This window comes from Oncorhynchus tshawytscha, linkage group LG29 (genome assembly GCF_018296145.1).
Source record: "Oncorhynchus tshawytscha isolate Ot180627B linkage group LG29, Otsh_v2.0, whole genome shotgun sequence".
In the NCBI taxonomy this organism is placed as follows: domain Eukaryota; kingdom Metazoa; phylum Chordata; class Actinopteri; order Salmoniformes; family Salmonidae; genus Oncorhynchus; species Oncorhynchus tshawytscha.
This window is the reverse complement of record NC_056457.1, coordinates 36,412,861-36,428,506: the sequence shown is the minus strand read 5'-3', so window position 1 is coordinate 36,428,506 and position 15,646 is coordinate 36,412,861. Positions and strand designations below refer to the sequence as shown.

General features: G+C 43.2%; 1 protein-coding gene across 2 annotated transcripts; it reads right to left on the bottom strand.

Moving 5' to 3' along the window:
• Positions 1-738: 738 nt before the first annotated feature.
• LOC112225678 (peptidase inhibitor 15-A) lies at positions 739-15,345 on the bottom strand. Of its 2 annotated transcripts, XR_006080299.1 has the most exons (7): positions 15,124-15,345; positions 14,526-14,857; positions 9,808-9,926; positions 6,029-6,161; positions 5,709-5,824; positions 1,593-4,981; positions 739-1,410 (listed from the first exon to the last, which is right to left on the bottom strand). XR_006080299.1 is itself a non-coding variant. In XM_042308733.1 (6 exons), the coding sequence occupies exons 2-6, from the start codon at positions 14,802-14,804 to the stop codon at positions 4,846-4,848; spliced, it is 783 nt and encodes a 260-aa protein (XP_042164667.1). In that variant the 5' UTR covers positions 14,805-14,857; positions 15,124-15,345; the 3' UTR covers positions 739-4,845. The 2 variants fall into 2 exon arrangements, 1 of the variants encoding a protein (XP_042164667.1); XM_042308733.1 differs by having other exon boundaries at positions 739-4,981.
• Positions 15,346-15,646: the final 301 nt, after the last annotated feature.

Here is a 15,646-nt window from a genome sequence, read left to right as displayed (position 1 = left end):
AATTACCATACAGACCATACTAAATTACCATACAGACCATACTAAATTACCATACAGACCATACTAAATTACCATACAGACCACACTAAATTACCATACAGACCATACTAAATGACCATACAGACCACACTAAATTACCATACAGACCACACTAAATTACCATACAGACCACACTAAATTACCATACAGACCACACTAAATTACCATACAGACCATACTAAATTACCGTACAGACCATACTAAATTACCATACAGACCATACTAAATTGCCATACAGACCATACTAAATTACCATACAGACCACACTAAATTACCATACAGACCACATTACATTACCATACAGACCATACTAAATTACCATACAGACCATACTAAATTACCATACAGACCATACTAAATTACCATACAGACCATACTAAATTACCATACAGATCATACTAAATTACCATACAGACCATACTAAATTACCATACAGATCATACTAAATTACCATACAGATCATACTAAATTACCATACAGTCCATACTAAATTACCATACAGATCATACTAAATTACCATACAGATCATACTAAATTACCATACAGTCCATACTAAATTACCATACAGATCATACTAAATTACCATACAGATCATACTAAATTACCATACAGATCATACTAAATTAGAGGAAACAATACAAGGTATTTTTTAATGTTATCTGAATGTGTTACCTCAATCAAAACCAGTATGCAATTGGAAAGAATTCCACATTTATATAAAGTTTATTTTACAAAACAATAAAAAATAAAAAAAACATCCTTTAATTAAATATTTCTGGAATATGACTTAGCAACAGTATGAATGTAGTATGAGGATATTGATTTTCTGGGTATGAGGTTCTATGGAGTGGTTTTCCATCTAAGAACAGAAAACAGTTCAGTGAACATTATACAACAGAATCAAAGCCATCGACCAAAACACATGCTGTAAGGACATACCTGGATCCTTTCAATGCAATACCGTGTATCTGTCCCATGGTATACACTTTCCACTGATCCTTCTGTATGCTCAGAGTCATGTTAACAGACAAACAACAAGCAACACAAACAGTATTTTACCTGTCCTCTAGCAACCAGCACTGAACCTGTCCTACAGCTTCCAGTACCTAACCTGTCCTATAGCAACCAGTACTGAACCTGTCCTACAGCTTCCAGTACCTAACCTGTCCTATAGCAACCAGTACTGAACCTGTCCTACAGCTTCCAGTACCTAACCTGTCCTATAGCAACCAGTACTGAACCTGTCCTACAGCTTCCAGTACCTAACCTGTCCTATAGCAACCAGTACTGAACCTGTCCTACAGCTTCCAGTACCTAACCTGTCCTATAGCAACCAGTACTGAACCTGTCCTACAGCTTCCAGTACCTAACCTGTCCTCTAGCAACCAGTACTGAACCTGTCCTACAGCTTCCAGTACCTAACCTGTCCTATAGCAACCAGTACTGAACCTGTGCTTCATCTTCCAGTACCTAACCTGTCCTCTAGCAACCAGTACCTAACCTGTCCTATAGCAACCAGTACTGAACCTGTCCTACAGCTTCCAGTACCTAACCTGTCCTATAGCAACCAGTACTGAATCTGTCCTACATCAACCAGAACTGAATGTCACATCAATGTCATGTTGGTCAAGTGTTACACCTGCCCTTGTGTCATCCACAGAAACAGGAGGCCAATCATTCCCAATAGAGCTCATCACATATACAGGCCATTCTGTGGTGGACTCTCTCCAGTACAGTAAGTACAGACCTCCCTGTGGGAAACACAACTTTTGTCAATTAGCTTCAGGATATGGATGGAAATGCATTTGCTGCAATTGTAATGTGGTTTGGTAGTCTACTGGCTGAGCTAGGTGGTTTGGTAGTCTACTGGCTGAGCTATGTGGTTTGGTAGTCTACTGGCTGAGCTATGTGGTTTGGTAGTCTACTGGCTGAGCTATGTGGTTTGGTAGTCTACTGGCTGAGCTATGTGGTTTGGTAGTCTACTGGCTGAGCTATGTGGTTTGGTAGTCTACTGGCTGAGCTATGTGGTTTGGTAGTCTACTGGCTGAGCTATGTGGTTTGGTAGTCTACTGGCTGAGTGAGCTATGTGGTTTGGTAGTCTACTGGCTGAGCTATGTGGTTTGGTAGTCTACTGGCTGAGCTATGTGGTTTGGTAGTCTACTGGCTGAGTGAGCTATGTGGTTTGGTAGTCTACTGGCTGAGCTATGTGGTTTGGTAGTCTACTGGCTGAGCTATGTGGTTTGGTAGTCTACTGGCTGAGCTATGTGGTTTGGTAGTCTACTGGCTGAGCTATGTGGTTTGGTAGTCTACTGGCTGAGCTATGTGGTTTGGTAGTCTACTGGCTGAGCTAGGTGGTTTGGTAGTCTACTGGCTGAGCTATGTGGTTTGGTAGTCTACTGGCTGAGTGAGCTATGTGGTTTGGTAGTCTACTGGCTGAGCTATGTGGTTTGGTAGTCTACTGGCTGAGTGAGCTATGTGGTTTGGTAGTCTACTGGCTGAGCTATGTGGTTTGGTAGTCTACTGGCTGAGCTATGTGGTTTGGTAGTCTACTGGCTGAGCTATGTGGTTTGGTAGTCTACTGGCTGAGCTATGTGGTTTGGTAGTCTACTGGCTGAGTGAGCTATGTGGTTTGGTAGTCTACTGGCTGAGCTATGTGGTTTGGTAGTCTACTGGCTGAGCTATGTGGTTTGGTAGTCTACTGGCTGAGCTATGTGGTTTGGTAGTCTACTGGCTGAGCTATGTGGTTTGGTAGTCTACTGGCTGAGCTATGTGGTTTGGTAGTCTACTGGCTGAGCTATGTGGTTTGGTAGTCTACTGGCTGAGTGAGCTATGTGGTTTGGTAGTCTACTGGCTGAGCTATGTGGTTTGGTAGTCTACTGGCTGAGCTATGTGGTTTGGTAGTCTACTGGCTGAGCTATGAGGTTTTGTAGTCTACTGGCTGAGCTTTGTGGTTTGGTAACCTACTGGTTAATTGTAGTTGCTATGTGGTTTGGTAGGCTGTTGAGTTAGCTGTAGTTTCTATGTGGTTTGGTAGTCTACTGGCTGACCTACGTGGTTTGGTAACCTACTGGTGGGGTTAGCTGTAGTTGCTATGTGGTTTGGTAGGCTGTTGGGTTAGCTGTAGTTGCTATGTGGTTTGGTAGGCTGTTGGGTTAACTGTGGTTGCTATGTGGTTTGGTAGGCTGTTGGGTTAGCTGTAGTTGCTATGTGGTTTGGTAGGCTGTTGGGTTAGCTGTAGTTGCTATGTGGTTTGGTAGTCTATTGGGTTAGCTATAGTTGCTATGTGGTTTGGTAACCTACTGGTTGGGTTAGCTGTAGTTGCTATGTGGCTTGGTAACCTACTGGTTGGGTTAGCTGTAGTTGCTATGTGGCTTGGTAGGCTGTTGGGTTAGCTGTAGTTGCTATGTGGCTTGGTAGGCTGTTGGGTTAGCTTCAGTTGCTATGTGGTTTGGTAGGCTGTTGGGTTAGCTGTAGTTGCTATGTGTCTTGGTAGGCTGTTGGGTTAGCTGTAGTTGCTATGTGGTTTGGTAGGCTGTTGGGTTAACTGTGGTTGCTATGTGGTTTGGTAGTCTGTTGGGTTAGCTGTAGTTGCTATGTGGCTTGATAGGCTGTTGGGTTAGCTTCAGTTGCTATGTGGCTTGGTAGCCTAGTGGTTGAGTGCTTCATGTTAGTTGAGGTCTGAGACCTGAGGCCATGTTCTTCTGACCATGACAAGGCAAAACCTACACATTGTGTGTAATGCCTTCAGCACCATTGACACATGCTGGGATTCATTGCAAGGTGTGTTAAAACGCAGCCCACTATAACAGACAGAAAAGAAAGCATCGCTGGAGACACTGTGCAGTTTAGGACACAGCGTTGCGTTTGCTAGCTAAGAGAGATTTGCGGTGGCTAAGGGGTCGATTCAATCGGAATCACTAAAGTTCAGAGTTACTTCGCGATTGAAATGTAGAGATAATTTCTGAATGAGCCAACATATGCAGTGTTTACCGTGAACGCGGTCTCCACTCACTCTGGGGCGGCAGGGTAGCCTAGTGGTTAGAGCGTTGGACTAATAACCAGAAGGTTGCCAGTTCAAATCTCCGAGTGGACAAGGTACAAATCTGTCGTTCTGCCCCTGAACAGGCAGTTAACCCACTTTTCCTAGGCCGTCATTGAAAATAAGAATTTGTTCTTAACTGACTTGCCGAGTTTTAAAAAAAATGCCTTTATATGTCTATTATGCCATAGAATTGGTACAGATTGAATCAAGCCCTAATTAACGGTACATAAATGAATTATTCCTCTCCACAGTTAGCCAACATGATTAGCTAAGCAAGCCAAAAAAAACTGTAAAAGTTACTTAACAATCACTTTTAAAAACTATTTTTGCTTGCTACCGTAGTGTTGAAATGTCAATAACTTGTATCCATTTGACCCATCGTGAGGCACATCCATGCGTGTCCACATTCTATGGGTACATGACCAATGGGAAACCCATTATACTGTAACACTGTCAGGAAACATACTTCACAACACAAATTACCATCCGACTGTATCAATCAATCTAATTCATCATATGATAATCATTAAAAAAAAAAAAATCTGGAAAATGTGTCAAATAAAAAACATGAATTCTATGTACACATTATTATAAATGTATGCTTTAATCTTAAATAAGTGTGTTTTCCACGAATGCTGTGCAAATCCTTCAGTGGGGAAAGTCTCTGTGTTGGGGTCGGGGGTCAGCGTGTTAGCACCAAATGGCAATAGGGAATAGGGTGTGATTTGGGACGCAGGCCTTAGTCTGGACAGGGACTCCTGGCTCTATTTGAACCACTGCAGATAGTTTGTGTTGAGGACGGGGAAGCACATGTTGTTGGAACAGGAGCCTCCGTAGCTCGGGGGACAGGCGGAGCATGGGACGCCTACTTTGTAGGGTGCCTCTCCGATCCAGTTCCCTCTGGAAAACACAAGACAGACACAGAGTTAATACTGGCACGGAGTGGTCTGGGATTCAGCTATAAGATAGCATTGAAACTATATAACTATCTTATAGGGAATGTATTTAGGGAAGCTAGCCAGAGAGATAACGGTAAAAATGTTCACATATTTTGGGTGACATCATTTTCTTCATTTCAGTAAGCCTGTGAGTAGCTACATCGATAGTGGCCACAGTTGTCCCTGTGGAAGGAAAATGCTTCTCTTGATTGGCTTTTATAAAACACAACTGCACATGTCCTAAGACACCAACACATGTGTTCTTCAGTGTGGAAGCCGTTGGTGATTTAGAAACATGTCAGCTGGTTGTAATTATGAGGTCACAAGTCAGTCAGAATTCCCAAGGCCTTCGATCACGGAATACAGGAAGAGAGAAATGATTCTGGACTTCTTTGAGGTTCTGGAGGAGTTGGAATGTACCTGGGACCTGGTATGTATATTCAGCTTTGTGCTGAAGCTCAAGCTCCAATGGAATGAGATGAACCGTACGGTTGCCAAACAGGCAGGTTGAGTATTGGCATGCTCAGAACTACCAGTTTACCATTGTTAAAAGTAACAGGTCAACAGCATAGAAGTTGATGTGAAAAAACAAAGACTTTTCCTAAATATACTGTATTCCTACTTCCTGAAATGCCAAAAGGGGGTTTAAGTTGGAGGAAAAAATGTGTATTCTATTACCGTCTACTTACTTAGATGAATAGTTACACACTAAGAATGTTGTCCTTTTCCATACGTTCCCCCACACGTTCATATTGTGACAGGTGTGTATAGCACAGCCGACTTTGTTTGTTGTGGCCCAAACCATCTGTAAAGTAGAGAGACAGTAGGGATCATCAATTATCCAAAGATCTTCCATACCACTATCATCGAAATGACAGGTTCAAATTCAACTTTTCCAATCAAGCATTGATGTCAATGGGAGATTTACACTTCAAGTCAAGCATGTGATTCTTAAGTTAATTTATTCTGCCCATACAACATTATGACTTTTCCTTGACTGTCTTCCTACCTGTGTATAATGTGTACACATGGGTCCGTAGCATTTAAGGGGGCACCTGGGGTTGCAGTCCCGGGGGTAAGGGAACACATAGTCCTTCACTTCATCATGCCAGGGCTTCACTAACTGGAGAATAGAGCGGTAGCTGAGGACAGAGACAGACAGATTGGTACTGAGGACAGACAGATTAGTACTGAGGACAGGGTCAGACAGATTAGTACTGAGGACAGAGAGAGACAGATTAGTACTGAGGATAGAGACAGACAGATTAGTACTGAGGACAGAGAGAAACAGATTAGGACTGAGGACAGACACAGACAGATTAGTACTGAGGACAGAGACAGACAGATTAGTACTGAGGACAGACAGACAGATTAGTACTGAGGATAGAGACAGACAGATTAGTACTGAGGATAGAGACAGACAGATTAGTACTGAGGACAGACACAGACAGATTAGTACTGAGGATAGAGACAGACAGATTAGTACTGAGGACAGAGACAGACAGATTAGTACTGAGGACAGAGACAGACAGATTAGTACTGAGGACAGAGACAGACAGATTAGTACTGAGGACAGAGACAGACAGATTAGTACTGAGGATAGAGACAGACAGATTAGTACTGAGGACAGAGACAGACAGATTAGTACTGAGGAGAGACACAGAGACGTGGTGTGATCATAACAACTTACAGCAACTCAAGTCCTTTTGTTCACCTGACCTAGAATTCCTTACAATCAAATGCAGACCCCATTATCTACCAAGAGAATTCTCTTCGATCATAATCACAGTCGTGTATTTTCCCCCACAAGCAGACACATCGACGGCCCTGAAAGAACTTCATTTGACTCAATGTAAAATGGAAACCACATATCCTGATAACCTGAGGCTGCATTTATTGTAACAAGGCTCCCTAAATTTAATCAGCATATCGAATGCGCGACCCAGGCTGGCAAAATTCTGGATCATTGTTATTCAGACTTCATCGACGCATACAAAGCCCTCCCTCCTTTCGGAAAATCTGACCATGACTCCATTTTGTTCCTTCCAGCCTATAGACAGAAACTAAAACAGGAAACGCCCGTGCTCAGGTCTGTTCAACGCGGGTCCGACCAATCGGATTCCACGCTTCAAGATTGCTTCGATCACGTGGATTGGGATATGTTCCGCATAGCGTCAAACAACAACATTGATGAATACGCTGATTCGGTGAGCGAGTTTATTAGCAAGTGCATCGGTGATGTCGTACCCACAGCGTCTATTAAAACCTTCCCCAACCAGAAACCGTGGATTGATGGCAGCATTCGCGTGAAACTGAAAGCGCAAACCACTGCTTTTAATCAGGACAAGGTGACTGGAAACATGACCGAATACAAACAGTGTAACTATTCCCTCCGCAAGGCTATCAAACAAGCTAAGCGTCAGTATAGAGACAAAGTAGAGTCGCAATTCCACGGCTCAGACACAAGAGGTATGTGGCAGGGTCTACAGTCAATCACGGACTACATAAGGAAAACCAGCCCCGTCGCGGACCCCGGTGTCTTGCTCCCAGACAGACTAAACACCTTCTTCGCTCGCTTTGAGGACAATACAGTGCCACCGACACGGCCTGCTACCAAAACCAACGTAAGGAAAACATTTAAAAGTGTTAACCCTCACAAGGCTGCAGGCCCAGACGGCATCCCCAGCCGCGTCCTCAGAGCATGTGCAGACCAGCTGGCTGGTGTGTTTACAGACATATTTAATCAATCCTTATCCCAGTCTGCTCTTCCCACATGCTTCAAGAGGGCCACCATTGTTCCTGTTCCCAAGAAAGTTAAGGTAACTGAGCTAAATGACTTCCGCCACATAGCACTCACTTCTGTCATCATGAAATGCTTTGAGAGACTAGTCAAGGACCATATCACCTCCACCCTACCTGACACCCTAGACCCACTCCAATTTGCTTACCGCCCCAATAGGTCAACAGACGACGCAATCGCAATCCCACTGCACACTTCCCTAACCCATCTGGACAAGAGGAATAGCTATGTAAGAATGCTGTTCATTAACTACAGCTCTGACCCTGGGTCTCGACTCCGCCCAGTGCAACTGGGTCCTGGACTGCCTGACTGAGGACAGACAGATCAGTACAGAGGACAGGGACAGACAGATTAGTACTGAGGACAGACAGATTAGTACTGAGGACAGAGACAGACAGATTAGTACTGAGGACAGACAGATTAGTACTGAGGACAGAGACAGACAGATTAGTACTGAGGACAGAGACAGGTGGTGAGGGTAGGTAACAACATCTCCACCCCACTGATCCTCAACACTGGGTCCCCACAAGGGTGCGTTCTCAGCCCTCTCCTGTACTCCCTGTTCACCCACGACTGCGTGGCCACGCACGCCCCCAACTCAATCATCAAGTTTTCAGATGACACTACAGTGGTAGGCTTGATTACCAACAACGACGAGACGGCCTACAGGGAGGAGGTGAGGGCCCTGGGAGTGTGGTGTCAGGAAAATAACCTCACACTCAATGTCAACAAAACAAAGGAGATGATCGTGGCCTTCAGAAAACAGCAGAGGGAGTAGCCCCCTAGCCACATCAACGGGACAGTAGTGGAGAAGGTGGAAAGTTTTAAGTTCCTCGGCGTACACATCACGGACAAACTGAATTGGTCCACCCACACAGACAGCGTGGTGAAGAAGGCGCAGCAGCGCCTCTTCAACCTCAGGAGGCTGAAGAAATTCGGCTTGTCACCAAAAGCACTCACAAACCTCTACAGATGCACAATCGAGAGCATCCTGTCCTGCTGTATCACCGCCTGGTATGGCAACTGCACCGCCCTCAACCGCCCTGCACAACGCATCACCGGGGGCAAACTACCTGCCCTCCAGGACACCTACACCACCCGATGTCACAAGAAGGCCAAAATAATCATCAAGGACATCAACCACCCGAGCCACTGCGTGTTCACCCTGCTATCATCCAGAAGGCGAGGTCAGTACAGGTGCATCAAAGCTGGGACCGAGAGACTGAAAAACAGCTTCTATCTAGAGGCCATCAGACTGTTAAACAGCTTCTATCACCATCAGACTGTTGAACAGCTTCTATCTAGAGGCCATCAGACTGTTAAACAGCTTCTATCTAGAGGCCATCAGACTGTTAAACAGCCATCACTAACATTGAGTGGCTGCTGCCAACACACTGACACTGACACTGACTCAACTCCAGCCACTTTAATAATGAAAAAAATTATGTAATAAATATATCACTAGCTTCTTTAAACAATGCCACTTTATATAATGTTTACAGACCCTACATTATTTATCTCATATGTATATACTGTACTCAATACCATCTACTGCATCTTGCCTAAGCCGTTCGGCCATCGCTCATTCATATATTTACATGTATATATTCTTATTCATTCCTTTACACTTGTGTGTATAAGTTAGTTGTTGTGAAATCGTTAGGTTAGATTACTTGTTAAATATTACTGCACTGTCGGAACTAGAAGCACAAGCATTTCGCTACACTCGCAATAACATCTGCTAACCATGTGTTTGTGACCAATAACATTTGATTAGATGTATCCCCCATAGAGCTGTGGTCAACAGTAATGCACTGAATAGGTAATACGGCACCATCTGGCACACATACAGGGTCACGAGATCCAGGATCCGTTCAGCCTCCCCTCCGACATCCTGAACCTTAACCTTTAGAGGGTGATACACCAAACTGAGTTGGGGTCAGCACCTAGGGTCAACAGTGAAGGGTCAGAGGTTAGAGGTGACTCACCGTCCGGTCCTGACAGAGAGGTTCTGGCCCAGGAACCTGAGGAGGTGTCGAGGTCCGTGCTCCCACAGACACGCATGGGCCCAGTCCTCAGCTGATTTAGACAGGGTCTCGTCCCACGTCTACACACACGTAGAAACACACACACACACACACACACACACACACACACACACAACACACACACACACACACACACACACACACACACACACACACACACACACACACACACACACACACACACACACACATACATACACCCACAAGTAGAAACATACACATACACACATACACACACACATACAAACACACACACAAACACACGCAGAGAACATAAGAAAATGTAGAAAAGTGAATAACATGGACTGCAATGTAGTTTGTCTATAATCCATGTTCCCCTACTAAATCTTATCTATAATCCATGTTCCCCTACTAAATCTTATCTATAATCCATGTTCCCCTACTAAATCTTATCTATAATCCATGTTCCCCTACTAAATCTTATCTATAATCCATGTTCCCCTACTAAATCTTATCTATAATCCATGTTCCCCTACTAAATCTTATCTATAATCCATGTTCCCCTACTAAATCTTATCTATAATCCATGTTCCCCTACTAAATCTTATCTATAATCCATGTTCCCCTACTAAATCTTATCTATAATCCATGTTCCCCTACTAAATCTTATCTATAATCCATGTTCCCCTACTAAATCTTATCTATAATCCATGTTCCAATACAATAGATGTGTATATAATCCATGTTACCACGCTAAAACGTGAGTCTAATCCATGTTCACACAATAAATATTGCCTATAAACAATGTTCCCATAGTAACGCATGTCTATAATCTATGTCCCCCTACTAAAGGTTGTCTATAATCCATGTTCCCCTACTAAAGGTTGTCTATAATCCATGTCCCCCTACTAAAGGTTGTCTATAATCCATGTTCCCCTACTAAAGGTTGTCTATAATCTATGTCCCCCTACTAAAGGTTGTCTATAATCTATGTCCCCCTACTAAAGGTTGTCTATAATCCATGTTCCTCTACTAAAGGTTGTCTATAATCCATGTTCCCCTACTAAAGGTTGTCTATAATCTATGTCCCCTACTAAAGGTTGTCTATAATCCATGTCCCCTACTAAAGGTTGTCTATAATCTATGTCCCCCTACTAAAGGTTGTCTATAATCCATGTTCCCCTACTAAAGGTTGTCTATAATCTATGTCCCCCTACTAAAGGTTGTCTATAATCCATGTTCCCCTACTAAAGGTTGTCTATAATCTATGTCCCCCTACTAAAGGTTGTCTATAATCCATGTTCCCCTACTAAAGGTTGTCTATAATCTATGTCCCCCTACTAAAGGTTGTCTATAATCTATGTCCCCCTACTAAAGGTTGTCTATAATCCATGTCCCCCTACTAAAGGTTGTCTATAATCTATGTCCCCCTACTAAAGGTTGTCTATAATCTATGTCCCCCTACTAAAGGTTGTCTATAATCCATGTTCCCCTACTAAAGGTTGTCTATAATCTATGTCCCCCTACAAACAGTTGTTATACAGTAGATTGACATGTTTTAAGGCCCTGAGAAATGGTTTACCTTATGGAACGTTGTAATGAATCATCTGTGAGCATGACCAGCAGTGTAACCTTGTTTTCCTTTCTGTTTTCACAAAGGTCTCTAAGAAAACTAAACCGTCTGTTTGGCTTTCTTTAAAAAAAAAAAAAAGAATTACTCTTCCAGCTCTGCATTGGTCTCTTTACGATATTTCAGTTACGCGAGACTGTTCTGCTGCGTTCCCAGTACTCCAACGCAACCATGTTCCCTGAGTTATGACGCAACAATGCAACGTGGTATCTTCATTTATTCTACAGTACCGCTGGAACGGAACACAGAGCCAAAGAAGAATTGGATCAGGGTTTGGGACGAGAGACAACCTCCTAGATCGTTGCAGGCTACTCTCTCATGTGGTTCCAATTCAGAATGTTGTATTAGAGAATGGAAAGAGACTTCCGCTCAGTGATTCCATCATCGTTCCTATGCAACTGGCACTGCCAATAGTTGGTTTATTATCGTAGCTAGAGTCTTTTTTACAGTAGCCTCTTTTGGGAACAATGCACTCTTCACTGTATCTAGAATACAAAAATTAACCTCCAATTCTCATAACCACCATAATCCACTTTAAAGACATAATCCTATCTTCCAAACTGGACATTGTCCATGAAATACAACCAGCTATCAGCTACCAGCTATCAGCTATCAGCTACCAGTTATCAGCTATCAGCTATCAGCTACCAGCTATCAGCTACCAGCTATCAGCTACCAGCTATCAGCTATCAGCTACCAGTTATCAGCTATCAGCTATCAGCTGCTACCAGCTATCAGCTACCAGCTATCAGCTACCAGCTACCAGCTATCAGCTATCAGCTACCAGTTATCAGCTACCAGCTATCAGCTACCAGCTATCAGCTATCAGCTATCAGCTACCAGCTATCGTGTGTTTCTACCCATTCATCATTAATTCATTAACTTCTCCAGCCAAACCCATTACATCACTACATGGACACTTGGATACCAAATAGCACCCTATTCCCTATATAGTGCACTACTATAGCACCCTATTTCCTATATAGTGCACAACTTTTGATTAGGGCACCCTATGACTTTGGTCAAAAGTAGTGCACTATATAGGGAATAGGGTTCCGTGTGGTCGCAGTGTAGTTCAGAGCAGGATGTTCAGTGACAAATGTCTCTTCTGGCCCAGCTGTTGACCACATTTCAGGGTTCAGGACCACCTAGAGCCCTGCTGGTAGAGCCCGGAGGGGGAAATGTAGAGAGCTCAAGTGCTCTTCACTTATAGACGCTAGTAGTACCTCAGAAAGACTAGACTAATGGGTTCACGTGGACCAAGGTTCTGTCCTAAATGAAATACAATGGGCCCTGGTCAAAAGTAGTGCACTGCATAGGGGATGGGGTGCTATAGTAGTGCACTATATAGGAAATAGGGTGCTATAGTAGTGCACTATATAGGAAATAGGGTGCTATAGTAGTGCACTGCATAAGGAATAGGGTGCTATAGTAGTGCACTGCATAGGGAATAGGGTGCTATAGTAGTGCACTATATAGGAAATAGGGTGCTATAGTAGTGCACTATATAGGGAATAGGGTGCTATAGTAGTGCACTATATAGGAAATAGGGTGCTATAGTAGTGCACTATATAGGGAATAGGGTGCTATAGTAGTGCACTGCATAGGGAATAGGGTGCTATAGTAGTGCACTGCATAAGAATAGGGTGCTATAGTAGTGCACTGCATAGGGAATAGGGTGCTATAGTAGTGCACTATGTAGGGAATAGGGTGCTATAGTAGTGCACTATATAGGAAATAGGGTGCTATAGTAGTGCACTATATAGGGAATAGGGTGCTATAGTAGTGCACTAAATAGGAATAGGGTGCTATAGTAGTGCACTAAATAGGGAATAGGGTACTATAGTAGTGCACTAAATAGGGAATAGGGTGCTATAGTAGTGCACTAAATAGGGAATAGGGTGCTATAGTAGTGCACTAAATAGGGAATAGGGTGCTATAGTAGTGCACTGCATAGGGAATAGGGTGCTATAGTAGTTCACTGTATAGGGAATAGGGTGCTATAGTAGTGCACTATATAGGGAATAGGGTGCTATAGTAGTGCACTATATAGGAAATAGGGTGCTATAGTAGTGCACTATATAGGGAATAGGGTGCTATAGTAGTGCACTAAATAGGGAATAGGGTGCTATAGTAGTGCACTGCATAGGGAATAGGGTGCTATAGTAGTGCACTGCATAGAGAATAGGGTGCTATAGTAGTGCACTAAATAGGGAATAGGGTGCTATAGTAGTGCACTATATAGGGAATAGGGTGCTATAGTAGTGCACTAAATAGGGAATAGGGTGCTATAGTAGTGCACTAAATAGGGAATAGGGTGCTATAGTAGTGCACTGCATAGGGAATAGGGTGCTATAGTAGTGCACTGTATAGGGAATAGGGTGCTATAGTAGTGCACTAAATAGGGAATAGGGTGCCATAGTAGTGCACTATATAGGGAATAGGGTGCTATAGTAGTGCACTATATAGGGAATAGGGTGCTATAGTAGTGCACTATATAGGGAATAGGGTGCTATAGTAGTGCACTGCATAGGGAATAGGGTGCTATAGTAGTGCACTGCATAGGGAATAGGGTGCTATAGTAGTGCACTAAATAGGGAATAGGGTGCTATAGTAGTGCACTGCATAGGGAATAGGGTGCTATAGTAGTGCACTGCATAGGAAATAGGGTGTCATTGTTGAACAATTGCACTCACATCAAGCATCAAATTAGAGTCACCAGTCACCATGACTGACAGCTTATTTCATTACTAAGCAACACACAGTTATCATTCAATGGTTGGAGCAACTAGTCCATTAGGCCAATGTAACGGATGTGAAACGCTAGCTTAGTTAGCGGTGGTGCGCGGTCTAAAGGTATACTGTTACACCAACGTGTAAATGATAGTTTATCATAACGCTTACCACTGATGTTACCAATAGGGGAATTATCAATACATACACGTCAATATCACAATCACACAATCACAAGAGCAAGTGAAGGCAAGGAAGTCAGGAAAACAGAATGGTCATTCGTCATTAAATCAATGAGCAATGGATTGATAAAGTTGGAAGATAAATCACTTACCATGTACTCCATATTGGACGCCGGAGGGAAAACTTTCCCTCTTACTTTATTGTGATAATCGAGAATGACAAGCATGTCGTTTTGTGAAATATAACGCTTCTTCCTGGTCAGAATAATATTCTTGCTGTCTGCTTCTCCATAGCTGAACGCTGAGCCAAGGTCGGTGAAATTGGTGGCTGGCAGCGTCGAGGACACGGTGGGAGAGTTGGCTGCCAATACACTTGCTCCGCAAGATATGCACAGCAGCACCAAGTCTATGGAAAAGTGCGGAGCATTCATGTTTTCTTCTTTTTCAGATTTCTCAAATACTGTATGTGAAGTCTGGATTTAATCTGAAATGAAAGCAATAAAAATGCGAGACATTTAGATAAGTATATTTTTACGGTATGCCAACTAGAATGGGCCAAGATTTAAAATGTTCCATGCGTAAAATTGAATAACATCAGTGTTATTTAAAAATACATATATATCCCACGCAAGTATGTAACCTAAGATAAGGTGACATTTCAAATAGTCAAAATGTCAAAGATGCATTCAGTAGAGAAATATCGGTGTCAACAGAAGAAATAAATTCCCTGGAAACTTGGAGCGGTCCTACCTTCTCCTTTTCAGCCGTATCTTGTACCTGCGTTGCCAGGCGACACTCTTCCAACCTTCCAGTTAGAATAGTAGACAGGAGGGATAGAGAGAGAGAGAGGATGATGCTCAGTTCAAGCAGTAGCCTACACTAGTGAAACTATACGAGGACTTCGGCTGCCGTTCTGCGCGCCGGGTTTTTATATATCACAGCGGTAGATAAAGGAAGTACGCCGGTCCGAAGGTGTGCTGACTGAGTCCCCTCCCTTTCACCTGAAAACAAAAACATCATTTGGAGAGAGATGTTATGTTGTATCACCTTCCTGGCAGAGAGAGCTTGCTTCAACTTAATCACAAACATCTGCATTAAATTTGCGCAGCTGGACAAAGTGAAGAGGAAAATACGCGATGAGAGAGCCACATAATCTCGTAATTCAGGTCAGATAGAGGTTTGGGAAGGGAGGTGGGTTTTACTGCGGTCATCAGGCAACAGAGACTATATGATGAGAAACTGGCTAAAGAAACAGATAAGGCTAACCCACATA